The sequence below is a fragment of the Syngnathus typhle genome, linkage group LG7 (genome assembly GCF_033458585.1).
Source record: "Syngnathus typhle isolate RoL2023-S1 ecotype Sweden linkage group LG7, RoL_Styp_1.0, whole genome shotgun sequence".
Taxonomy (NCBI): Eukaryota; Metazoa; Chordata; class Actinopteri; order Syngnathiformes; family Syngnathidae; genus Syngnathus; species Syngnathus typhle.
Genome location: NC_083744.1, coordinates 8,029,367 through 8,056,926, shown reverse-complemented (window position 1 = coordinate 8,056,926; position 27,560 = coordinate 8,029,367). Strand labels below are relative to the sequence as shown.

At 40.3% G+C, this 27,560-nt stretch overlaps 2 protein-coding genes across 3 annotated transcripts; both read right to left on the bottom strand.

Annotated features, from left to right (window-relative positions):
* Positions 1–709: 709 nt before the first annotated feature.
* slc45a3 (solute carrier family 45 member 3) lies at positions 710–9,197 on the bottom strand. Its single transcript, XM_061283247.1, has 5 exons — positions 9,045–9,197; positions 5,819–6,009; positions 3,895–4,558; positions 3,065–3,330; positions 710–2,983 (listed from the first exon to the last, which is right to left on the bottom strand). The coding sequence occupies exons 1-5, from the start codon at positions 9,190–9,192 to the stop codon at positions 2,513–2,515; spliced, it is 1,740 nt and encodes a 579-aa protein (XP_061139231.1). The 5' UTR covers positions 9,193–9,197; the 3' UTR covers positions 710–2,512.
* An 8,973-nt stretch (positions 9,198–18,170) lies between these two features.
* On the bottom strand, positions 18,171–27,263 carry lg7h12orf4 (linkage group 7 C12orf4 homolog). Of its 2 annotated transcripts, XM_061283248.1 has the most exons (15): positions 27,084–27,262; positions 26,611–26,799; positions 26,054–26,199; positions 25,189–25,370; positions 24,765–24,864; positions 24,557–24,681; positions 24,221–24,327; positions 23,823–24,020; positions 23,384–23,512; positions 23,210–23,278; positions 22,915–23,117; positions 22,307–22,364; positions 22,083–22,150; positions 20,828–20,946; positions 18,171–20,685 (listed from the first exon to the last, which is right to left on the bottom strand). In XM_061283248.1, exons 2-14 carry the CDS (start codon positions 26,789–26,791, stop codon positions 20,854–20,856), a joined length of 1,659 nt encoding a protein of 552 aa, XP_061139232.1. In that variant the 5' UTR covers positions 26,792–26,799; positions 27,084–27,262; the 3' UTR covers positions 18,171–20,685; positions 20,828–20,853. The 2 variants fall into 2 exon arrangements, with proteins under 2 accessions (XP_061139232.1, XP_061139233.1); XM_061283249.1 differs by having other exon boundaries at positions 18,171–20,946; positions 27,084–27,263.
* Between the last annotated feature and the right edge of the window lie 297 nt (positions 27,264–27,560).

Genomic DNA, 27,560 nt, shown 5'->3' with positions numbered 1-27,560 from the left:
TTATGCACATTTCCACTAGCTGTCAATAGCTCTCTGCACACACCGTGTCTTACAGTATTTTGTAAATATAAAATAGAGTACAACACTCTCACCACCTACAAGGTTGAAATCCTCCATTTCAGTAAAAACACTGAATCCTGCCACCCAGATGTCAATTATAGGTAGCATTAGTGCTAAAGTAACACATTAGGATCCCAGCATGTTTCCCATGGTACAGAAGTAAGATCCTGCGTGGAGCAAAGTTACAGGCCTGACATGGAATAGCACACATAGCCAGCATGCCATTCCCAGTGACACGAAAGCCTATCGTCTTTTCCATGTAACAGATAATGTCAGCAGCTGCATGGCCATGTGTCAGTGGGGCCACAGCGGTCAACAGTCAATTCTCAGGATCTCCAAGGGATGGCACCATTATCAAGATAGTTTTCCCAAGAGCTTCAGGGAAAAGCAATTTGGAAGGAGAAGTCATCTTTTAGGGGAAGAGTGCATTTTAAAGAACATCTTCTCAGTCAAAATTCACTTGGACAATAGGAATTTGTATAGGACTCCAATGTTACACTTGACATGACAGTCCAGAATGTTTGAAAAAAAAATTCTAGAGCGGATAGGGTCGGACCTCAGTGGTTCTCCAATGCACTTTCCACCCAAATGGTGACACATATACTGTCACACATCTGTACTTGATAAGAACACAAATAATTAAAACCTCTCAGCCATGTTATGTTTTATTGTTTATAAAAAGCTGTTTGGCGAGATCACACATGTATTACAGAGTAATCTGTCAGCTGCAAAATAAAGTACTCTGTCATGGCTGCATGCATCAATGACAACAATCAGTTTTATCATGTGGTACATGGTTACAAAAACACATTTCTAGAATCTGACATTGGCACTTTTCACTGGCTTTAAAAATCCAACAAGGCAGATGGGTGAAATAAGAGGCCTGAGAACATCTCCAAGCCATTAAAGTTAAGAATAGGAAAAAGATATTTGCTTCAAAAATGAAACAAGAGCCATCTAGTGGCAGTAAAATAAGTGCTGACAAAATAGTAGAGCTCTAACAGAATGGCAAATAAGAGTGAAAGAAAACATCAAATGGGTGACGTTTTCATGTTAAAATAAGTTAGGACTCATAGGATGGTTTCCACATTACTGCACAAATAATTTAATTTTTCACAGAAATTGCCCTAATCTTTCAAGAAAGGCATTATAAATAAATACATAAATGCAATAGGCAGAAAAATACAGGCACTTTTTTTGACCATTGTGCTACTGCTAGATAGATTTTGTTTTCATTCGGGGACAAAACTATTCATGTTTGAAAAAAACATTTTCAAACATCTATCTCCAGTACCTGCTTAGGAGGAACATACACAGGTCCAGTTTGCGCCAATGTTAACCCAGCCTGGTGATTACACCAAATGGACTATTGTGCATGACAACGCACACACAACCACACATGCCTTCCACAGTGCTAACGTCCACTCCAATACCCAAATGGTTGACTCCACTTCATAAATATGGTCTTTTAGGAATGGGAGAAATATGTGAATTTCATTTACAGCGCTACTACATATGATACGCCCAGGCTGATTGTCATGGGGCATAATAATGTTGAAACATGAAGGTGCAGTAGGGAATAATCGGTGACATTGAACAGAAGAGGGCACAACGACAAAGAGCTAACCTGAGATAAAACAGTGCGCTTTTGCACTTTCAGGGGCATTTATAGTACAGTTCTAATAAAATGCCACTTGAATCACGAGTGATGATGGATATGATTTAATCTTCTATATCTACTATACTCTTGACTAGTATTTAAACTGACACTATATGGGAGGATGTCTTGTTTAAATGCACATGACAGTGCAGGATATGTGAATGTATTTGTTAGCGTAGTGTTCCTCCTTGGCACCAAGTTTCTGAGAAAAGGTTACTGTATGTTGACTCTCATCCAGAGCTACAAAGGTCAATATAGAGATACAGTACAGCATATCCAATGGCGAGACAGCAGAAATGTCAAGAATATATATGTAGCAAGAATAGATCTATAAATCTCCCAAATAGTCATCATGTTTAAAAGTGAGAAGAGTTTGATTAGTCAAAAATGATCAACGGCCAATGAGGAGATTTTCGCAAGTGATCTCATAATTCCCTTGATCACATAGCTTTGTGAAATTAACACCTGGCGTGTGGTTGGTGAGAGAAAAAGAAGGCAACCATTTTCACACTTGGCGTCACCCTGTGTTATTGTACCAGATAGACTGTTATTTTCATACCCTGTATGTATCCAAAAACTGAATAAAATATACATTTGGTGGTATAATATACAACTTCAATTTGTCAAACGTTGTGGCTATTTAAGCTAGCGGCAAATCCCTGATGACATATTCACTCTTTTTACTCATACCAGCACACTTTTATGAAGGCGCAAATCCACAAACATAGAGCAAGGCCTCCTGGGATACTACACAATAGTGCATTGATTGGAAAAAAGGGGGAAAAAAATGCATTACTCCACAATCTTTCTCAGAGGTTTTCCATCGAAGTCACAGCCTTTGAGGTCCTTTTGGTCAAAGACAATATGATTGGCCAAACAGATGGCGACAATGCCTAAGATTACAGAGCAGGCAATGTAGGTGGTGACTGACTGTGCAAATTGAACAATGGTACCCATGAGGAGGGTGGGAATAACCTGAGAGAGAAGGAAGGTGCTGTCTAAAATGGCAAAGTCCAAGCCCACGCCGCGGTCTTCATATCCCGACTCCAGCTCCTCCGGGTCGGACCCGGTGGAGCTGTGAGCTGAGCCGTTTGGGTTGAGAGGAGCAGAGTAGTAAATGTCCTGGCTGAGGAAGGCGTTTCCAAAGGAGGGGCCAGCCGTGTTATTTAGTACGCTCTCCTCTTCCGCTGGACTCAAATAGTCTCTATTAGCTGTAAAACCTTTTTTGCGAGGGTTTTTGGTTTTCCTTTTTGGCATATACACCTGAAATGGTACGAGACATGTTTAAACCGAGATAGCTACATTACTCACTAAAAAAATAACTGCATGACAATGGGTGCTTACCTTTTTCTCCTTATGGTAGTGGCATGTGAGTGTGTAGGGCAATGTCTGCAGCGCTGCGTACGCATAGCCAGTGAGGGCAGCCATGGTTGTGACGAGGACCACGCTTTTAGACAGGCAGATGACCAAAGCAGACACGGTAAAGCTCACCATGCTGCTCAGGTAAACCCAGCGTGACCCAAAACGGCGAACCATACGACTCATGATCATTGAGAAGAAGGTTGAGGTAGCACACTGCAGGAACAAACCCAGACTTCCCATACGGATACCTAAAATAAGAACATAAGTTGAGTTACCAGAGGCGATATAAGTCTTCCAGCTCTCATTAAATGGGATAATGAGAAAGCCAGATATTACATGCTACATTCAAAAGTGTCAAAAAGTGAAAACCAAATGCCAGCTAAGGCTGTTAAAATATTGAGGTTATAAGTGTCTTTAATGGCACTTTGTTCCTCTACGAACCCGTCAACCCTTTAAATACACAGAAAGGGAGAATGGAAAGGGGGGGATATTAAAAAGCTTCTTAAACCCTCACCTTAACCTTACATTATTAAATCATTGGGAAGCATTAGTGCCTCAAAGTCTGACCCGCTTGGCTGACCATACAAGTATTAACCCGGCATCCCGCCAAAAGACCAAATAGCAAGAATCTGATCTTTAAAAAAACAAAGACATTAAATCCAAAAGGCTGGGCAGTAGACTTAGAAAAATCAATATGTTGACACTTGAGCCTGACCAAACCATTTGTAGCTAGATATCAAAACTGTAACAATGGTTTCACATTAAAGCATGATTGCACAATCAGAAAAGACAGAAAACAGATTGTTTCTGACCTTCATCATATCGTTGTCTGGGCACACTTCCTGGTACCGCACTAGGAACTCCACCATATAGGCCTTCGCCTACAAAGACTGTGAAGAAGAGCATGAAGGACATAACAGCCATCCAGCTGCAGAGCTGAGCCACGCATAGCTGCCACATCACCCTTGGGACATGGCAGTAGCTCCTATAAATGGCAGGGGTCATAGACCAGCATGTCCTCAGCAAGCATAGCAGAGGTCCAGACTTTAGCAGCTTCAACTTGCACTTAAGCAGGTAGCAGCATGAGCGAGGCACACCGCACTGGCCAGCTTCCATTGCGCTGGGTCCCGGTTCCAGCAAAGATGCAGCCCCAAGCGAGCCGCTGATGGCGCTGGAGGGATCTTCGGAAAACTTCATTGTGATGAGGATGCTGGGAATGAAGATAAGGATGAGGAGAAAGAAGAGGCACTGGTCCTGGCCTCCGAGGTAAACAGAGAGCATGCTGTGGCTCCAGTCGAGTGCAGGAAGCAAGTATCCCACACAGCCTCCCAAGCTAACCATGAAGGAGAACATGGCAAAGGCTTGGTTACAGTCCTCCCCATCTCGATACAGGTCTGATAAAAGCGCCTCCAATGGCGTGAAGCAAACTTGTCCACAAAAGTCAAGAAGGCCAACTCCAAGGATAAGGAAACCCACCTTAAGCAGAGAAGCAAAGAAATCGTGTTGGACGGATCTTTTAATGACCTGATGAAGTATTTCACACAAAATTCATTTAATTGTTTCCCCTCATTCTGCAGATTGCTTGGTCGAGCGTGAGCATAATTGATGCGGACCTAATAAACTAGTCCAAGTTTATTTTGGGATGGTACTTTGTGCTCTAGGGCCTTTGCTTTCAGAACAAGCATTGGCCTTTGTTGGAAAGGGAAAAATACATTTTATTACCAAGCTTTACCAGGGATGTCTAAACTACAGCCCGGGGACAATTTGTGGCTGCCATCCATTTTTAGCGGCTGACAGCATATAAGCTACAACTACTCCAAGCACTTGTAAAGGTAAAAAAAAAAAAAAAAAAAAAAAAATCGATAAAATACATGCACTGAAATAACTATTTACTTTACTCATGAGACTCCAATAACGATTTACATTTCTCTTCATCATTGATTTGATCATGTTTAGTAAAATAAAGCGGAAGATTTACTACCAGACTAAAATAGCCTTTTAATGGTCTCATTACAGCTTCAAAGTCACCGCAGGTCCCTTGGGGTGAGAAACCAATCAGACCTCAATCTACTCAGTGAAAAATGAGCAAAGCAGGTCTGACCCCAAACAACATTAACTAGTGGGTGGCTCATAAATAGCTGAGACCACAAATTTACCAGGTTGAAATAGAGCACATCTTTTAGACATAATTTCCCCAGGATGTCTTTTAAGTCATCACTGCTATTTACTGCTGCACTGTAGCCTGGTAAATATTCACATCATTAGAAAACATCAGCAAGAGAATATTTGATTACGTTTTGTGTTCAGTATTTACTATTTCTGTCACTTGTCTGCATACCAAGTGTTTTGTTCAGAGAAGAACGCAAACAAACAAAAAGTCCCTGTAAAGTGAATGTCTTGTAAATGTGTTAACAGCACTGCCAGTTGGTATGGTTTAAATTTTAAACTTTAAACTTTAAAACAACAACAAAAGCAAAAGCCCCTATATCTACTGTGTATTCCCTACATTTATTATTTCATGTGTACCTGTGGCAAAACCAAAAGCATAGAGTGAGTGATTGTTTTAACAAATGACTCATTCATTAGGTTGTGTAATTGGCTGGCGACTCGTCAAGAACAAGCCCAGGCCCGCCTATGGCGCCTGTCAATTGGGATGGGCTCCAGCTATCCTGTGACCCGTATAAAGGACAAGATATATAGGAAGTGAGTGGATTGATCAAATTAGGAGTTACCCACCTGGAAAGTGCGTCCACTCCAGGCAAGGTGCGCAGCCAGGATGTCGGCATGGGGAATGATAAAAAGGGCCAGAAGGACTCCCAGAGATAGCAGCAAGATAAAAGGTTTCCTCCTTCCGTAACTGCTCTTGCAGTTGTCACTGGCTGAGCCAATTAGAGGGATGAACAGAAGCCCGAGGACCGGACCAATGCCTGTGAATAAAGCGCAGAAAGGATATAGTGCAAAGTCAATGGTTGGCAACCCAGCACAAGGCAAAATTGAAAACATAAGGATTATTGGTTAAAATGCATTGTTCAGCTTTGCAACTTGTTAAGGGGACAAAGTCTACTCATCATTTGTTCTCTGTATTAGAGCAGTTTATGCATGTCGAGTATTTTTGAACTGGTCATTTTAGGTCTCTCTGATTGCTGCTAGTTTACCAAGGAAAAAATTGCCATCATTACTGACTGACTGTTGGTGACGCTTCCTACAGATGGGGCCCCTGCCTGAAGGCACGCCTTCGTCAGCTAATATTCCACACATGACTGCATAGGACTAATTGGAGCACAGCACACCACACGCAGTGTCTACAGCTAGATGCCCATGCAATATGAAAAACTGCTTGGACTTGACAAAAAAAAAAAAAGTACCCTGTAGTTTTTCCCTGTAGAGATATACTGTGGTAAAATGTAATTGATGGATTTAATATACAACAAGGAAGAACTAGTATGTTGGGCTGCGACCCACCCTCAGACGCTGGCTCGACTGGGGCAGCAGAAAAGAATGTGACCAGTCCAGCCTTGACATCGTCAAACAAGTTTTAGGAGATAGGCGTGCCAACACCAGGTACTTTACGGCACCATTTGTTTGTTTGTTTCAGCATGTCTCCATCAAAATACGCCTTTGCGCGAGAACGATCTGTGGTGCTAAATATTTCGGGGCGTGAAATCTTTTTAAAATATGTTTCATTCATCTATTCAATACCTTGATTATAGTGCAGTTATAGCAACAAATGCATTCGCACTCACACCTAGGGATAATTTGTGCTCAGTCGGCCGCGAGTAAATCTTGAGAAAACCCACACGGACACATGTAAGCTCCACTCAAGAGATGGAATCGAACCCGCACCCTCCTAACTGTGAGGGAGATGTGCGAACCAGTGCGCTACCAAGTTGCCTTCGTTAAAACATAACATATCTTATCATGAACGTACAGGGGCAGTAGAACTTCAGGGGGGCTCTGAATGAAATGAAAATACAAGACAAAGAAAAAAAAAATGCTTTTAATGTGTCCTTTCTTGAGATTTTTAGAAAAATATTCATATTATTACAGTGCATCTCCCTTAGAGGTCAGCTCAAAAGCAATTCATCGGGAAATGATGTTTGATAAAATACTGAGAGTATAAACTAGTTTATAATAGTATGTCGACCACAGAGAGTGGCAGATCGGTAGTAAAGGAGACAAGTTAACTGTAGCCAGTCGACGCCTCCGTCCTGCAGCTGTGCAGGCCAATCACAACATGTCTGACCAGCTACAGCTGTTCACACGGCTATTTGCTCAAAACAAACGTTCACTCACTCACTCACTCACTCACTCACTCACTCACTCACTCACTCACTCACTCACTCACTCACTCACTCACTCACTCACTCACTCACTCACTCACTCACTCACTCACTCACTCACTCACTCACTCACTCACTCACTCACTCACACATACGAACGCACACAGGCACAAATAAACTGCAGCGTGCTTTCAGGATCACACTGTTTCCATTTTTAGACACACAAATCAGATTTACATCCAGCCCAAACCACAATACTACACTGAATGTTATCTTTACCTAAATGTGACCTTGCGTACTAGTAGTAGTATTTTCTATAAAGGAGTAAGTCCATTCCTGAGACAGTAAATTACCAAAAGAAATATTACCCAGAGGAGTGAGCAACCAACAAACGGCTATTAGATAAAGAAAGCCATTTGAGAACCTTACACTAGCTTGGGGGAAAGTGGCTTTTAGCCTCCAGAGACACAATATCCATTTTCATTCAAATAACACTCAGACCCTCCATTATAATAATAGGATTGTCGAATAAGGCTGAATGCCTTGCAGCAGCACAGCCTCGTTGCAAAGGACATCCCAATGAAATGATTTTCAGCTATTAGAGAAACCCAAGCCATGTAGACTATTGAAGATGTAAAATACTTGTGCTATCCAAAAACATGATTTTTTTTGTCTAACTTCAGCTATAACCTGTCGTGCACAAGACAGTTTAAAATTAGATGCTTTAAAGGGATAAAAGTGAAGAGGGTTCATTTTCACAAACTAGCCCTGTTTAGGTATTTTTTGAGCAGGAAAATGAATAGAAGTTAGAATGTTCTATTATCATTATAATCATTGTAGATACATCGCTTATAATGGCTCAGCCAGCCTTAAAATGCACGTGGACATCTCTACTTAGGCCCATTTCAACCAAAATGATTTGCCTTTACATGGCTGATTTAAGAGCAGTTAAAGTGCCCTATTTCCTTTCATCAGTCACCAACATACGCAAACACAACGGTTCCCAAGAGGCTTTATGCATGATGAAATAAATGTTCATTGGTTGTTACATATTCAATTCAAATCTGTAAGGGTTCATTAGACCTTCATTTCCCCTGAAGGCCACTTATGGAGTAACCTGTCCGCCGCTTACCCAACAAAGACATGCTTTAAACGGCCACTTTGCTCAAGGGTCAGCCTCCTCAATGTTCCTTGATAATGTATGTCGTGACAAACCTCAGGGATTTGTACAATTTGGACTTGAAACCTTGTTCATTCCAAAGTGTAAAATGTAAGAATGCATTCAATGTCATGCTCTCTTCTAATAGCCGCTATTCCACTGAGCGGTGGACGATTATAAGTGTTTTCATAGTCCGCGCAGAAGGATAGTCTTGAAATCAAGTCTTTAGTATATGCCTAAAAGTAGTACATAGGTCGAATATTTTGCCGTTTGAGGGCCAATATGAAATGGAAACAGTGCCTGGAAAGCTCCTCCATACTAAAACTTGCATATTTTCTCAGTCATACTTTTCGATTGTCATCGGTTTTTTTTTCTTAAGTGTTGTTTTGTTAGATTCCCGTGAATGAGGTTTTAGTTCTCCCTTTGCTGTCGGTAAAATGTGAGGAACTGGTACTAGTTTGGCCATTAGCACCAGAACTGCTTTGGTACTTAATGGTAACACTTAAAGAGAGTAACCACTTACCTAAAACCATAGTCATGTATCGCTCCTCCACACCAGCCTCGAGCAGCAAGGGTGGCACATATGTGATCCCTGCTGCCACACAAATCTCGAGGCCACAGGTAAGGGAGTTCAGCAGGAGCAGACGCCACTGAGACCTCCATCCAGGCATATTTACGAGGGCTGGCTCGCCTCTTCTCCCCTCTGAGATGGCTATTTGTCGAGGTATGGCTGGGTGGGGGTTTAACTTTGGGGAGGCAGATGGGGCCGCAGAGGACGGGCCACAGCAAAGACGCGTAAGTGTCGTCGATCACTTGGAGAATTCATCGTCTTCTCTGCATTCTGGATCTAAAAAGGAGAAAGTTATCAAATGATCAAATTACCACCCAAACCATGTTGTGATGCATTCTTGTAAAACAAGCCGCAGACTGGAAAGAACAGTAGCTCCAGTCACTGTCTTTTCGTGGTAAATCTCAACATTTTCCAAGAGATTGTCAAAATCAGCAACAAAAGGGTGTGATTTTTGATGGACTGTCAAAGCTCCTCACCAATAGCTTTGAGACAGCAGGAAACAGAACAACAGGCGGCGAAGAGATGAGTCAGCTGCAGCAATGTAATGTAGCAAACACACTAAACCATTTGCCAAGAGAATTCTGACTCCCACTGATGCTTTGCTTGTCTTTTAGAAGTGTCAAAACACCTACGAGAAGTAATTTCAGAGCCTGTCTTTCGCACAGTTCAACCAGTCACCATGTGAGCAAAAAAATACCTGCAAACGTAACACCAAAGGTGAACAGCAACATCTGTTACCTTCCTATTTTTTATGCACCCTATTCATCACCAGGATGGAAGGCAACTACATCATTTTGACGATCATTGCCCAGTTTCATTCTCCATATGTCAATCCTACCAGATCTCAGTCGACTTCATCCGTTTAGAGTGATCAATCTGCTGTAACCAGCAATATACAAACCCGATCATGGAACAAATTAAGTTCATAAGTTTCACTGTACATGACTTAATAACCAGTAAGACTTGACAATCAGGTAAGAAACACTTCGTCAATCTCCGAAGGCAAAAGAGGACAGGCAAAAAAAAAAAGACTAACGTGTAAACCACATGAAGCTATATTTGTATTTGGTGAGATATTTCTCCTCAAATGCTGCCCATCTGTTCTCTCCGGGAACCAGAAATGATGTCATCATCTCTTTTGTGGAAAAAAATATAATATTTTTGTTATGTAATTGTTTTTTGATTTGCGTGAAACTGTGAATATGTTCGCTGTAAAAATATATTTTCCGTCGTTGGATGAATAAAGAAGATTCCATGAATTACGTTTTCAATGGCAAACAAGTGACTGTGGTAGCGCAAGTGATACGTAGAGTGGTCAAGTGGTCAAGCCCTTGTGACCATGTCACACATGTTCTCCAGAGCACGGCACTGCAGAATTTGTATTGTGAATGGCGAGAACTATCGAGAGCCGATGCAACAGTTAATGGGTTTTCATTCAACCAATATCAGGTGCATTTACGTGTTTTCAAAAGAGCAGTTAGTTTGGTTATCTTTTTTTTTTTCACAAGAGTACATATTCTAGCTAATTGAATTTAGTCTACAATGTGAATAGCTGGTAGTTGTACTTTTCTGGTAAAATATATTTTTAACTTTATTAATATGAGGGGAGTTTTACATAGTCACAGGTTTTATGTTCTATATGTGTGTGCATATATATCAGTTGAAAAATGAGCATCCACGTCTGATTTACAGAAGAATTTATGGTACCAGATTGTAATACATAATGTAATGAAATACTGTGAAAAATGATACTCACCGCTCGCTGGTCCCCAAGGAAGACAGTGAATAATCAGCAAGTAATGGATAATCATCCCCATAAAGAATGAAAGAGAGCAATTCTGGCTAAGGTTTTCAGCTTCTCTACTTTTATACTGCATCTGTTGACATGGACTGTTCCCTCCTCTACTGAATCACCTCCCTTTCCTCCCTTCCTCTTCTTAGTCACTCTTCCTCCCCCCTCTCTTATAAACCTGTAAATTGGGAACTGCAAAAATCCCAAAGCGTACTTTTTCCTGTTTTCATTTGCAGCAAAACATATTGTTGCCCGCCCCAGAACCCTGAGATTGGATGTGTGCAAATACAAACTGCGCTTACGGCAAAAGTGAAAATGAGACACTTGAGTCACACCTGTTTTTGTAAAAAGAGCCCATGACAGAATCGAATGATACTATAACAACCCCACACAAAGGCCATACCCCCGAGCTAATCTTTTTACAAGCTTGTACGCTCGAAAAGTTCTGTTGTGGGCTCACTGACTAAGTGTCATGCCAAACTGCCTACTGCTTCATCGCTATCTCCTCAGCTCTAAGGTCATACTCTTGAATGACCACTTGGCTGTGGACAACTTAAACCTGTTTTCTGGTTCACCAGCTTTGCAAGTACTAAGCCTCTTTGAGTGGACGCGTGCGTGCATATGTATGTATGTATGTATGTATGTGAATCTCAAACTACAATACAGAGGAAGAAAAATGTGGGGCACAGGGAGCTCTGAAAGGGAGGTTGGTTAGCGCTGCGAGGCAGTGGAGTAGGAATAATGTTGTTACAATACGACTGGCTTTCAGGAATCTCCATTTCTAGAGCCAAGAGGCCGATCAATAAGAAGACGGCGTGCGGGTGAAGAGTAGTGGCTGAGTAGTGGGATTGGTTTCCCCAGAATTAAAGGAATTCAGAAAATCACAGATTAAGCTTGATTCTGACCTATTTTGTCCTCAAGGACAAACACGAGTATAAATGTGATATTTATAACAAGGGCATGCAACATAAATGTCCTTGGTTGAAAAGAAAAACAAAAATTCTCATCAGTGGAGGAGGATTAGAAGAAATCACTGCACCACGCCTCACGGCAACACTGCTCAACACAACACGTTGGAAAAGGCGTTAAGAACATTCATAGAGTAATTCTTTCATAATAGGACACGCATTATATGTCAGGTTAGCCAAGTTTGAACATGGGTGTCTCTGCATTATTCAGCTGTTTTTGCATTGAGACTGTCTCCATACATGTTGACATCATAGTCACATTTGTCACCGAGAACCAGGAAGACTTAGTTTGTTTTCCCTTGTGCGGTGCGGTTCTATATTTATCATACTTGGTCGTTTTTATTACAAGCTTTGGTCAAAACATACATGCACGTTCCACTCTTTAAAAAAAAAAAAGTTTAAATTCTGTGGCACCCATTTCCACAAACATGCATTCGCCAGCAATTGCCAAACCCAACAGTACCCATAAAAGCTATGAGACACTGTTCCCTGTTTTGATTAAAAAAAAAAAAAAAAAGGCCATATTGTGTGCCAGAAATAGAGCAAAAAGGGAAACTTTTTAAAGCTTTAATGTCAGCCACATTATACTAAACACCCGTGACTGGATTGGAGGAATCAATCACTCATTGTGTGCTTCAACAACAAATTGACCTTTAAGTAAATACGTGACACAGATACTTAAAAAGAGAGCAGACATGTAGCTATTACCCTGCATTGTGTTAAAAAGTTACCGTTCGACTCAGGTCGGCAGAAAAGTCACATGATTAAAAAGGACATTGTTAATCCCAATAATGCTAGACACAGGTTGTTCTGGTGCACACCTTTTGTCTTCCTGATGTTTTGACTTAGTAGCCTGTTGTAATTACACAAGGCGGTACATAAAAACGTGTTAGTCCACATAGTTACTCGATATAAAAGGAAAAGCGCCGGAGCCAAGCTTTCTGGAAGAACAGGAAAAACCAAGCATCACGACTAAACCAAAAGTGCCTGTCAGCAAACAAAAAAACCTAATCAAGACAAATTCCTTCCATTTTAATTACGCATCCTGAATCAGGCGTGCACGGGCCGTCGTGCTGCCAACACGGCTTCACAAATAACACATTGTTTGCTATCAACAATAGGGTAACACTAATTTGATTGCGGCCCAATGTGTACGCACTACGCACCCCTCAGCTTGCCACACGTAAACACCGTGATTGGACGACAGTACCAAGGACAGGACAAAGCCCTCCCTACACGCTTTACTGAGATCATGAGCTTGATCTTTTCACAAAGCAAAGGACAGCTCACATATCAAAGGTCTCTCCTCATACTTTCAATCCGCGACAGGAAAGAGAACCCTTGTAATACCCACCAAAAAAAACATCAGTCTTTAAAACAAGAGCACAGAACGTTTGAAACCTCCAATTGTCCCCTTTGCTGGTGTACTTTCCTGGAAGTTTGAGGCATCTTTCTTTTTGATGCACTGCCTTACAAACTTGTGTAGCAAAAGGTCAGGAGCGTGTGTCTGTGCGAGCATCTGGCCGAGCGAGTCCTTATCACTATGGGAACATGTCGAGGGCCAAGTCAGTGTTATCCTTGCTCCAGGGCCTATACGTCCTTATGTTGACCTAAACTGCCTTCAGCAGTGCTCCTCATTGATGGGGAATTACAGAAAAAGCGATAGGTTCATCTGCCATCTGTTGTACACCTTTCCCATGAAGAGAGCTGGACTGGAGGCTGTTTTTGCTTTCAATACCATGCGGCCTCATCTACACTTGAACAATGTGGGCAGAACTAAATGGTGTCGGTGAATGGAATTAGTGAAGGAGAGCAGGGTAGGAGTGAAGCAAAAGCACATTACTTGAGGCAACAACAAAAGGGGATTTGTTAGAAAAACAATCTAGAGGAAGTTCAAATATAAAGAATTTATTTCGAGTGTTGGATTAGCTGAACTTTGACGAGGCCTTTTTTCCACGTCTTTAATCAAACTAGACATTCAAAGTGGATAAATGTACCTAAATGTACCTTCGCTCTCTTGCATCAATTTAACCTGGCTGCAAGCCCAGCAGGACGTCTGACTGCTATTTATTTATTCAGGTAAATCACATTTCCACAAAGAAGACAAGTTGTATTATTCTTTTCTAAAAAGTAACAAGTAGCATAGCAATATTTGTTTTGCTATTGGAAAGCAAAAGGTACAATTCGTTGTTAGCTAACCCTTAAAAAGTGGCCACATATCAACCAATAAAAAAGCTGGGCAACAATGTCACAAAGGTGACATTCCTTCTTGGCGGGGTAGCTGACATCTTTTCGTTTCGCTTTGGCCCATTAGCGGAACATGTAAGAGGTCTTTCTCTTTGGTCCAGCTGGCTGAAGAGCACTATTACAAGGAGGCTGCTTGGACTTTAGCCTTGCAGCTTGCACGGAGCTAGGAAGAAACCATTTTTGCTTCTCATCGACGAAAGATTACAAAGGAATGAAAATGTTACATATTCGTCCCTTTCCTGCACTGAGAGAGCTTAGTGGCCTCATGTGCACTTATGAGAGGAAATCTTCCTGGTTTTGTTTTGCTTTTGATTAATGGTTACTACTCCCCCTCCAGTCGCAACAAATGATCTCACTATTTATGCAATTAGGAGCTAGAGCAAAATATTTGCTTCTAGAGCAAAAGCGGGGCAAACTGATTTGCCAGGTTAAAGAGATTGTAAGACGAAAGCAAGCGGATCTGAGCAATTTGCCAGTGAAATAACCAACAGTGGTACATCCCAGTGGAGCTCCCCCTGAGGTCATATAATGGTGAAATCACCAAATACCAAAGAAGAAATATATCACTTAAGTCACACTAAAGCCTCAAATCTCAGCTGAAAGAAATTACTGTTTGAACTTATGATGGGCAATAAATGATCTCTCCTTTACAATAGGTGCAGTTGAAGAGAGCAAAAGATCGAAAGCTGGAAAGTGGAAAGACATTATTATGTCTATTATGGGCCAACAACATTGCAAGAATGCAGGAAAGTGTTGTGTAGCATTGCTTCTTGCCTATCATGACATTGTGGTGGTGGGGAGTGCATTCCCACAAAAAGTCTTGAATAGTTACCATGAGGGGGGGGGGGGGGGGTGGGTCTTGGAGAGATAACATACCTGTGATTGTTTATGGCTACACTTGCTGCCAGAGCAACTGCAGCAAACAAAACTTTGACCGAGAAAGACCTCACAATGACCTCGACTCCCACACTTGACCATAGTATAGGTGAGACATATTAGATGATTATTTTCCAACTTGATAGTGTCATAGTTAGTTGGACCTGTTTTATTTTGCACTTTAATTTATTTTAAACAAATAGAAAAAATCTGAGAGTTTTTCCATTTCATTTAGCATTTTTGTTAATGTATTACAAATTAATCTTAAATTCAGGGAAATTTTAAACTCATGGAGATTTGTGTTTTATTATGGGCTTTAACTGTCCATTGCAGACTTTCATCGGAAAAAAAAAAAAAAAGATTTTGATTTAAATTCATCTACTGGAACTTTGTGCATCAAAAGTACTTGTGGTATCATTTACTTTTTATCAGCAACTACTCAAGGATTAAGAACATCGATCAGTCAAAAAAAAGGGATATATCCGTAATGAAACGGTCCTGTCGGAGCAAACATAGAAAAAGTTCCACATGATTTTGAAAATTGCATGCATTTTTTTTTTTATCGAGAATCCAGTATCATGTGGAAAACAACAAAGCTTCCTCCACAAAGTTTAGTTAAGTGCCTACAAGTGATTAAAACTGCTAAGCCCTTAGTCCGCTTAAGTACCTTGGTTTCCTCCACGGTGTGCCATATTCACCGCACTTGGTTTGGGCTGGGAGGTTGTATTTGACTCAAAGACAGCCATAAGACGACAGTCAGCTGGTTTAGCCTTAGCATTTCAGTTCTCAACTATTAACTCTACAGGTGTGTTTTGCATTTTCTTCGGGTTTTTGTGACACCACCAGACAACTGACAAATATAGTATACACTCTGATAGCTCCTCAGTGCAATAAGGCATTTTGCAGGCTTTAAAGCAAGTAAATTCTTTTACATTTGTAGGATGGTAAATAACGTTTACCAAAAAAAGCTTCAAAGCCAAATTGCATTTAGCAACCATGCATCAAAAAGTTGTTAGTTGTTTGAGTTAGTTGTTACGATTAACTATTTTATACACTTGTATAGGCCATTTAAGAAAAGTTAAAATTTTATGGAATTGGGTGCACAGTTTGTACATGTTCTGCTATTCTATTACAAGGCTGAGTTTGAGATTGTGGAGCTATCAAAGCAAACAAAAGGTACTATTTACTATTCAGTAATACAAGAAGGACGAGTTCAGCGTATGGTCCAAAGTGGACAATAGAGAAAAGTCTATTTTGTCGGCTCGGGTGAATAACCCTCTTGAGAGGTCCATGGAGAGTGGAACAGAGTGGGCAGATCGAGGTCTTTGTTAATGGCAGAGCAATCACGGTAACAATAAAAGTTCTTTTGTCGGGACATTTGTTACAACATTTTGCTCCACTCTGCTTCTCAAGGTAGTGTTGATTCCAAACGAAACGTACCAAAGGAAATTGAAGGAAAAGGTTTGTCTATGAATGGCGATTTCAATTGAGAGGTCAACCTAAACAGTGATAGGAATTCATGCAAATGTATCCGTAGTTGCAATGTTCTAACTTGGGCGTTAGTACAATTAAAAAATAATAATAATAGTTGCCTATTTTTGTAGTTGTTGCACGAAAATAATAACTGCTCTGTATAGTACACATCTTGATGTGTTAAACAAAAACTGACAAAATATTCTCAAAGATTTACAGACAATACTTGAGCACATACCTTGTCCAAACTCCATAGGTTCTAATCTACAGTAGATTGATATTTGTATAATTGCTAAACAACCTCAATCCTCGGAGGGACCTTCAATCAAAATGATCATCCAATTTGACATATCTCGTGTACCTTTTGGTCAGGGAGCATCTAAGAGTGGTGGAGAACAGTTAACGTTTTTTTTTAAGTTATTAGTGTGACTGGTTAGCCTTTTAAATTTCATTATCGTGGTTAACTTCTTTTTTCTGAATTTCTTGTCACCTGTGGTACTTATGAGCCAAATTTCTCCTTTATTAGTAAGAAATTGTTCAAACATTCATTACCTTTTCAGTTAAGCTTTTATAATGGTGGCTGTCACAGAAAGGATGATTGTGTTTGTCCTTGAAGGATGGAAACTTGTTGACTCTTGTAAGAAAAGATGTTTGGAACTCCACAAAAAAATCACAGTACATCTTAATTGGGTGTTGTATAGCATTGGTAATTCCTGTTAAATTACATTTAATTTCTTGGAAATTTTGCAACCGCAGTGGTTGATCAATCACTTCTCCTAAGAATAAAACATTGCTATCTAGTTGCACAACTAGTCATCATGATACTCCATCCCTCCCTACACTCGTGTTTTCATGTGTCACAACAACAGGGCTTTGACAGAGCGTCAAAAACGTTTACGCGACAACTAACAATGAATAAAACATTGCTATCTAGTTGCACAACTAGTCATCATCACAATCAGCAAAGAGGGGAGCGACTTTCCAGACAGTGACCAAAACTCCATCCTTTCCTGCACTCGTGTTTTCCATGTGTTCACAACACAGCGCCAAGAACGTTTACGCACAACTAACAAGGAGGTTGCTACGACAGAAGCGTCTTTTTAGTCAGTGAAGATAATGACACGGTAATACTCTTGTGCGATCAAAATAGTTCGTGGATGAGAGCCAGGCGCACTGACGCAGGCTGGAGGGGGAGGGGGTTGCTTCCAAAAAGCACCACGCCGCTGGACCGAAGCTAACCGATGCACATCTTTCCTCCCCTTCTATACTACGCGACAAAAACGCTCATCAAATCTCATGGTTTCATCCTCGGTCGCGTACCCTGTAGCACGAGTAAATAAAAGCCAGGCTTCATCAGGGTCAGACGTCGTCCAACAGCCGCGTGCAATGAATAAGTTTCATCCAACTTAGCAACGCTTCGTTTATACGAGCGTCACTTACGACAAATAAGCCCCAAATAAATCACAGCGCTTGCAAATCAAAGATAAAAAGAATGAAGGGTGTTTGAAAATGTAAATCTCACCTTTAGTTACGTTCACATCAGCTCGGCTCTGAGAAATCCATGCAGCGAGTTGCTCGATCCCGATACACACACACCGATCTTGCTTAACTTTAGGGGCCAGCCAACTCGCCAGCTGTGACTGACAAGTACATTCAAAGTCAGAAGAGGGAGAAACGTACCACTTCCGCTCTTTACTTTCAAAATAAATCAACATCACCGAATTGTAAAATCACGACAGATTATTTATTCATTCATTTTTTTGCTATATTAAAGGCAACTCAACATGATATAATACAGGACCTTTGTTTTTATAACATAACATAGAAACGTCTCTGACGTGGGAAGAAGCAAGCAGAACTTGAGGTATTTACAATCAGAATTACAGTGAACTTGAATGTATCTTTACTTTGAACCTTGAAAGAAATATTTCGTGCACGACTTTTTAATTGAGAGTGAGAGTGAGAGAGTGTGAGAGTGTGAGAGTGTGAGAGTGTGAGAGTGTGAGAGAGTGAGAGAGTGAGAGAGTGTGAGAGAGAGAGAGAGAGAGAGAGAGACAGAGAGACAGAGAGACAGAATAAAATATATAGAGAATATGTTTTAAGTGTTAATACTTTAAAAAGATGATCATAGCTTCATGTAGTCATGGACTTAAATGACCTCACAATAATGCTGGGTTTACGTAGGGAAAATAATTAGTTTCAAAGGAGGTTATGGGAGGTGGGTCATGGTTATTTTTGATACTTTGTCAACATAATCTTCTGAGGCTACTTTAATTACATATTAGGTGTCAGTTGGTGGAAGATTTCACTCATCATTTTCCAAGCAGAGAATCAGCACTGAGAGGACAAATTGACTAGCTCTTGTATAGAAGAGACTGAATGAACACCGTTAAAGGAAACCCAACACCTCATACCACCGAGACAAATTCGAAGAATGTTGAACTCTGTGCAAAACATACAATTTAATCGGTTCTCAACATGGTAAGCGTGATAAACTGCACACTTTCATAACATGAGGTTAGGGCATTTCCTCTGCACATCCTGCTGACTGTGTTTATCATGAAAGATGTGATGCAGCTTCTGGTTGAATTCTCTTCCGGTGACTACAAATCATCTTGAATCGACAGATGCAAAATACTTGCCCTTGGACAACTCAACAGATTTCACGCTGCTGGATGACAAAAATGTAAATCATCTACAATCTGAAACTGAGAAATTTACAATTTGCTGTTCAAGTATTTTTTTTAAATTAAAAAGTACATTTACAAGAACGTTTTACAAAATCAAACAGAACACAGAAACCATAAGACTGTCATCTGGATGAATTGCAGATGTGTGGTGTAAGACAAACAAAAGCAGTACTGTAGATCTTTTCCTTTTTTTTGTAAACATTTGCTTTCAAGAACAGTGCCATCTGCTGTCATGAAAGCGGAGAGGCGGGCCCAAAAAACACTTAAGCAGTGATACTCCAGCTCACTGCAATGCAGCATTAAAAAGCTGCATCCTGCTCATCTTTGCACCAGTGCAAATGGTCTTTTAGGAGTTGGCATTACCCATCTCCACAGAAAACCTTCCCCAGGATGTGAATGAACCAAACCATGACAGCATGAGCTATGCCTGATGTGATAAAGCCAGCTGGCAGACTTGAGCGGCCATTGCAAGGTGAGAAAAGCCACAATATACCACATAAACATGTTTTATAGTGTAACAGCCATGACAGCTTACTTTTAGAACCAGACCATTAAACTCACCCCAGCGCTACAAAGTTGACAAGTCAGAAAACTCTGCTACTGAGTGAGCACATGCTACCTCTCTTTATGTTGCAGCATTGGAATCACATCAATCAGGAAACCTTTATTACGAGGGCATACACTTAAATATCAAATAAGTGCAAAATAGAAGTTGCTCGCTGCATAATGAAACCTAAAATCTATTGTCAACTTGGACTTTTTATCATTTCAAAATAATTTCTACTGCTGATCGCCAGACAACGTTAAAGCAAAAGAATGTGTTGTAACAATATGATGATGCAGACGACGATTACAGCTTTTTCTACTTGAGTCTCTTCATATGAAGACAAGAGAGTTTAGCGGCATATATTTGTTTCTTCATTTATTATTGGTGAAAACTTGTTGCTTCAGTCATATTGTATGTACTAAGCAGCCAAGACACAATTTGTGTGTTTTTTTTACTTTCACTGTGTAGACATTCACCTATTTACAGTTATACATTTCCATGACTGCTGCCTTTAGCAAGCTATCCACTATTCACAAAGTATCACGTCTTGTGCAACGGCCAAATTGTATGATGGTGAAAAATGTTAACTAAAACTGTTAATAAAGATTTGGCGACAGATACGCTTAGACTATGGAAATGATTATTGTAATTTGCATTTTATGTGACATGTTATTTTAAAACCAGCCGCACTTTTGACTTGTCTTTCTTTGTTCCACTGTATTAGTATTCAAGACATCTTCCAAGGCAGTAGTTTAGACTGCCTAGCGGCGAGATTCCACTATAACACTTCACATCAGTCGATGCAGCATTCTAACTGCGACTCCAGCAAACAGAATACGCTACAGAGTGCTGCTCTGAGGAAATGACATGAGCTCCCGGGGTTTGTTGCTGATGTCAGAAAAATCTGTCGGGGGCGCTGCACCCTGGAGGTTTGAAATGATAATTGCAGCAGCTGCTCTGTGAGCTGCGGGACCCAGTCGTCTTTCACTAAGATATGCAGCTTTAAAGACAACACAAATAAACAAACGTATTAAATTGATTAAGGTTCCTCACTTTTCCATAAGTGCTTAACGCACACCCCACCAAATGTCATAATAAAAACACAGCAACAACTTTAAAAAGAAGTAAAGAGATGACTGCACCTTAAAGTATGATTCATCTTCACCCATCACGGCTTTGACGTGAGCGTTAACGTGGAGGAGACACGGAAGATCTGAGGCAGCATGTTGCTCAACTGATAAAACATTTCCTCTGAAATACTCTGTCAACATAAACACACACACGCATAAACAACCAATGAGAAATGAGGAACAGGTATTTGGCAGTAGAGCTAAAAAGATGAAATATTAGCCATGACAAAATTGCATCGTGTGCGAGAAGGTGATAAGAGAGATGCACTGAAGATGAAGGTATTTCCTTGTCGGGATGAGTTATGAGTAGGTTGAATGTTAGCTATGACTCCAACAAAACTAGACAGCACCCGTCAAATGAGAATGTTAAGTATTGATCGTACACGTCAACATACAACACCACGGCGTATATTTAGTCTCTTTGAAGGCACAATGTTGTTTCGGTTGAGCTATTTCCAATCCTGCCCGAGCATGGAGCTGACAGGAAGCCGATTCGGTCGGAGCTTTTGATGCCTCTCGTTTTATAGTCTTACGGTGTCAACATGACTCCATGCTATAGGCTCAGCTGTCTCTCAAACCACACAGCCCCCCGTAGGTATAAACATTCTGCAAAGCCGAAAATAAAATGTCATGTGTCGCAAGGCGGACAGGTCCAAATGAATTTTGGAGAATGTCGAGCCAAATCGCACGGAAGCATCTGAACCTTGTGGTGACATTCTTCAGCTGTTAAGATAAAACAATGGGATGTGGAATTCATGGTAAATGTACGTCAGTAATGACAGCTGCGTGTAAATTTCAATGCTTGTCAGGCATGTATGCGAATGAGTGTCAAAGCTTGCATATATCACATAGTGTAAACACAGCTCAAGACAAAGTAAGGCTCACTAAGCTATTATTTATGGGGAGCTTTTTAAACACTCAAAGGTTATGCGCTGCAAAGCCAGGTGTTCTCCTTCGGTATACGTTTTGGTTGAATTAAGAGAGCGCTTTTCTGGCAGCCAATAATTAAAAGGGAGTTTGTGCATTCACTCGTGTCAACGAGACATTTAATGTCGTCCGATTATTGCTCACACTACTCAACTACGATTTGTTTCCACATAGCAAATGCAAGATAGTCTTAGAAGACTAAATAGTGACTGGCATGAATTTCCTGTGCAAGATGGCAGTGGCCATGAGGACTCTGATGATGTTACCTGATACTTTCGCAATGGGCATCGAAAACAAGGCTGCATAACTGTGGCATAAGATAAATATTCACATATCTCACCCTTGGCACGAGGAACTGCACTGTGCGTGATATGCCTCCATCCCATGAGGCCATCTCCATCATGAAACCTGCCAATAAAATAATAATGAGCAGGAGCACCACCCACATATGAACCCACTTACATTCTGCTCTAATATCTGCGATGCTGATCATGTGTAGCGCCGCAAAATTAAAACATATTTTTTTTATGTTACAGATGCAATCACATTTGTTAACAATTGTACCTTTCACACACTTGAAGACCAACTCTGCTCTCTTCAAACACCACGGTATGGTCATTTCCTGTTGGCAGAGAGCAAGAGAAACAATTACCGGCAAGGAGAACACAAACATTGATGTGGTTTTGATTTGAAATGTAGCTCAGTGAACTGGTTTTCGAAAACACTCTTCAAAGTATACAGTGGTTTAGCATTCTTCTACATTCCCCTGTGTTATTTTTTCTCGAGTGCCCTCAACATTGAGAAAAAAAAAAAAGGCAAGACACCTGTCGAATACTATTTGTTGTCTGTAATTCAGACAAACACATTTCGATTGGAGTCAACAAAGACGAAAAGGCCCGCATTGACCGCACTGCTTTGATGTGGAACCAGAAGCCATCAATTAGAACTCAAGTTGCTCAAAGGGGTCAGTTATGGAAACCAAATGAACCACTTGAACCAAATTGAAGTCGTGAAAGTTGCGGCATGACACCACCACATTTCCTCACACCACAACAGCTAGACAAAGCTTTGTTTTTAATCAAATTAAAATACTTGCTGTATGATATTTAAATTGTACAGTAGTGCTTGTCAGAACTTTTGACTGTTATGTCATCAGATTATAATCCATTTACCTCTGACATATCATGCACCAGCAGTAGTGGGACGGTGATGGTCGTTGCGTCATGTGTGCAGCAGACCTTGAGAATGTTCCTGAGACCCATAATGGCCGGGTCCCTGGCCGTGATGTTCCCTGAACGCACGTTGTCGTCCACACACAGGTGGAAGACGACATGGACCTCGGACAGGTTGGAGTGCCGCGAGACATAGAATTCACCTTGGCAAAGAGAAGGGCGTGAGTGAGATATTACTGAGGCCCAAGGTTTGGTCGGAAATTTACATTGCGGAATAATATCAACAACCTTTTACCTGGTAATATATTTGAAGGATTTCTTTCTATAGTTTTACTTTTATCGTCACTTCCATTCCTGGGGAGCTCTGCGACAACAGTTTTGAATAATAAGATGTTGAAAACACAGAATCTGTAAAAGGTTTTTATAGATAGTTAAAACAGTTGCAAAGAGTTGCAATCAAAGGTCTGACCAGGTTGATCTTTCTGCTTGCTGCTCCGCTGGGCTCTGGCATAGAGCACCACCTGCTGCACCTCTTCAAGCTGCTCCTCCAGGCAGAGAAAGTGGAAGTCTGTGCACTCCTTAGCCACCGTTGCAAAATCTAGGTCGATAAAGAGTCATGACATAATGCCTAAATGATACTTTACTATCGTTGCTAGTAGAAACTTCTATCAAGATTATGTCTGGTTGCCATAAACACATCCCCAACAGTCTTAATTTCAAGGAGAGGAGCCTTTTAATGTGACATTGAAGAGCATATGAGTAGGGCCATTATTTTTGGCTAACTATAGCCCGGCAAATGGAGCTATTGAATTGGAAGATTACTTAACTGAAGAGGGTTGATTAAATAATGCACCAACAATAACAAAAGGGAAAATACAAAACATATGTAATATTTACTGTACTCTAACCTCTCTTGATTCCACTATAGGAGTTGACCCTGTTGTCAACCAAGAGTACCAGACCACACAGTGATGATGAGTAGAGCGAAAGGGCCGTCTGCAGGCGACGCAGCTTTGCTCCACTGCTGCCATGACGTCGGTGCTTACAAAGGTCCAACACGTCTGCCCGCACCAGTCGCAGGTTATGCATAGTCTTCAATTGTGCTCCTAGTCAAAACAAGTACAGAGGTTAAGGATACAAAATAAGTTCAGCAGCTATGTTCTATAAAAATCAACAAACAAACAAACACATGAACAAACATATCGTTTGAGCAATGCCAGTTTTCTTTCAGGTGCTCTTGAGCAAATGTAATTGAACAAATTACAATTAAAATATGCTTGATGTTTTCTCAAAGTCAAATGCTTACCTAGATGAATAGTGAAGCTTTCTTCCATTTGAGGCTTCTCTTCAAACATTCGGTCTCCAGAATCTGAAGGTTCTGACAGCGGGCTGGACTGCACCTTAATCTCCTCACTGGACAGTAACCGTATAACTTAGCAATAAGAGCATTTATACAAATTCAAGAGTTCTATAGGTTGCAGATCTACAGTATATACAGTACTGTGCAGTTATACTTAGAAAATGCTAATTGCATCAAGAAGTTTCAGTAAGGCCTGGAATTTTGTGTAAAAAAAAAAACTAAACAATGTGCAGTGTATCATGCCTACAAAATTCTTCCTATTGTACACAAATACACGCATACTTAATTTGGCTGCTGTTGTTGGATTTTTGCAGGTCCTCGTGTAGTTTAATGACCCACGCTTGATATTCTTGCTTTTGAATACAAGTCACTTGCTTCAGTTCAGTGACCCATTTGTTCTCTAGCACCTGTTCAAAGACAAGACAACAGCTGAGGACCACCTCATATTATATGACTATATGATCATAACTCTCCTGAATATTCTTTTTACCTGCTGTGCATCAAAGTGCTGGGAAGCTACTGCATTCACATCATGGTCACTGAGTGTATTCCCCAACTCATGCATCACTTTATCCATTTCTGCAGCTTGTCTGACACACGGAAGAAAAATGAATAAAGAAAATTCCACCCATGGGCATGGTGGGGCCCAAAATACGGCTCTTTTTGTTAAATGACAAAACACTATTGTGCGGATGCAATTATATAATGTGGAAACATTAAATCAAACTTTCATTTTTTTGTATAGTCTAAAGATGTTTACATGTGGTTAAAGAATTTATGACGTTTTTATGTTTCTAGCTTTTCAAATATTTGCAGCCAAATCAAGAGCAAATCTAGCAAATTACATTTATAGATCTAAGGTGCATCTGGAAAAAAAAAAGGGGGGTGGGGATTCCAGCCTCTGAAGCACTAACCTCTCTTGTATCTTCTTGAGCTCCATGTCTCTCTCGCTGATGAGCTCGGATATACGGACAAAGTAATTGTGCTCCAGGTTGAGAAGTGTATCTGAGGCAGGCGAATGGATCAACTCGTGGTAAACATCTGCAAATTCTTCATCCCAGCTGGACTCCTCAGGTCGTGCATGCTCTAGTGTGGTCTGAAATGTTACACGCAAAAGGAAATAAGAGACTTACGATGTAGCTTTAGTACACTTCTTTGAAATAAAAATGTATCTGGTTTTGCAGCACATCCATGAATAGAAAAGAATCCCAACTCCTCTATTTATACTTGCTCAGGAATCATGATGAACACTGAAAGACCTCCATGGTTATTTTTGAATGACTATCGTAAAAGCTAGTCTTAAATGTTTAAGTGCAGGAGGCAAGAAGCCTAAAAGTACAAGTTAAGGCAGGCCAACATGGTGGAGAAACTATTTATACTCAAGAACATTTTCCAAAAATAATATGAATGTGTCAGTTCTATCATGGGTGACAAACAAAATTGTAATCAACCAGGGAGAGTCAAAATGCAACAAAGTGGCTCTCCTCATCAGTACTCACAAAAAAATAGGTCATACATCATCACATCTGCTCCAATTATTTTAATGATCTGCGACTTGACATAACACTCCACTGTGTTATCATGAAAATAGGACAAGACAGTGTCACAAAAAGCCATATTAAAGATTGTGCTGAACGCAAATTGTAATTTCACATGTAAAAAATTATTTTGTCAGCATGCAAAAAAAAAAAAAAAAAAAAAAAAAAAGAGTGATAATGGCAATCAGTAAGTAAAATGATACCCTGGTGTTTTAGGTCTAACAGTGATCCGTGTCCTCACCTCTGCATAGGCTCTGGTCCACGCATTGGTGAGCTGATTTATGTCTACATGTCCCATTGTGAGTCTTTGCAGGGCCTGTTCTGCCTCTCTGTCATACTCCAAAATGGTCTTCTTCTCAATGAAGTCGGACAGTGATACTTTCAATTCTAACAAAGAAGCATTTTGAGAACAATACAATCATATTAAAGTGTGTTTTGCATTTATTTATTTAACGAATCGTAAGCTTGTCACTCAATACATGAAATGTAATTCAAATACATAACACTAATGTATTTGTTCAATGCAATTATCAATATCAACATCCAACGTAGCTTTATTTTTTCAATTGTGTTCAGCCTCAGTGTCATAGGAAGTTATATCCCAGCCGTCTTTGCATGAAAGTCAGGCAATATCCCACCCGCATATGATCATAACAATCAACAAATGGGACATGAACCCATCGTGCCCGCACTAAAGTAAACAAAGTGTACAGTACTACGACACCAGAGGAGCTAATAAAAACAATCAGACTCTGCCTCTGCGGTTCAACTGATTTCTACATAGTGAAGCCATCTCACCGTTTTCTACGTAGCAAGGTATTTTATGTAGCTGCATCAGACGTCCATGAAGGTCGTTGACGTTCTCCTGAACAGGAAACTGCAAAGGTACTTTGAGAACACAGTTGTGTTTCCCTGCCTTGAACTCAAACACAAACTCCTTCTCAGTCGTGTTACTTCCTTTGCCTTTGATTTTCTTCATAGTCACGACTAAAAAATAAAAATAAACACATTTAAAAGAAGGACAGCGGTATTCCAATCAAATGAGAGCGGTGAATCTAGTGGTATTGATGATGGGTTGTGATGCTATCACTAATGTATTTGTGATAGTTCATTGTTCATTCAAGAATCTCTACGTTAGCTAGAAATTTAGCTCATTTTTAGAGACAATACAAAGAATGATTAAATAATATCTCCTTGCTTTTACATTTAATTTGCATACGATTCTCCGTGCTTTTTGTCGACAGAAAAACAATAAGATTGTTTAGCTTTACCCGTGTAGATTTGTCGTCCTGGTGAGTCAGTCAGCTGACAGCTTTAAACCAAGCATGTGGCAGGAAACGCACTTTCGTCATTTTGTGAAGCTTGTTTGACATTTCTACCGAATATTTCATACATTGTATAAGTCGGTTGCATTTCTCATCTGTCTTTATTTGGCCCCATTATATTTTCGCACACTGTTTAAAAAAATATTTCTTTAAACAAAATGACACTAATGCTAATTTCCACGGGCACTATTGCCCCCTGGTGTTCATATATATATTTTAAGCGCCAAATATAAAAAAAAATCTAACTTTATTATTGTCCCCACTCGGTTATGTTGAAATTCAACTTGCATAATATCTCCAATCAATATCAATTTGTATTCGGTTGACTTTTTGAAGATCGCATTCTTATTGGGAATTCACCTGTCTTACAAAATTTGTAAAACTGAAAACATTTTAACTAGCGCAGTATTTGTGACGATAGTG

What these genes read in the sequence shown, in the direction of transcription:
- lg7h12orf4 (XM_061283249.1), bottom strand. Translation starts at nt 26,791, where the DNA reads ATGAAGAAAATCAAAGGCAAAGGAAGTAACACGACTGAGAAGGAGTTT. An exon ending in GGTCTTCAAGTGTGTGAAAG is followed by an intron (nt 22,151 to 22,306) that starts GTACAATTGTTA and finishes TTTTATTGGCAG; the next exon opens with GTTTCATGATGGAGATGGCC. An exon ending in TGCAGTTCCTCGTGCCAAGG is followed by an intron (nt 20,947 to 22,082) that starts GTGAGATATGTG and finishes TTATGTTGACAG; the next exon opens with AGTATTTCAGAGGAAATGTT.
- slc45a3 (XM_061283247.1), bottom strand. Translation starts at nt 9,192, where the DNA reads ATGCCTGGATGGAGGTCTCAGTGGCGTCTGCTCCTGCTGAACTCCCTT. An exon ending in GGAGTGGACGCACTTTCCAG is followed by an intron (nt 4,559 to 5,818) that starts GTGGGTAACTCC and finishes TCTCTGCTTAAG; the next exon opens with GTGGGTTTCCTTATCCTTGG. An exon ending in ACTACCATAAGGAGAAAAAG is followed by an intron (nt 2,984 to 3,064) that starts GTAAGCACCCAT and finishes GTACCATTTCAG; the next exon opens with GTGTATATGCCAAAAAGGAA.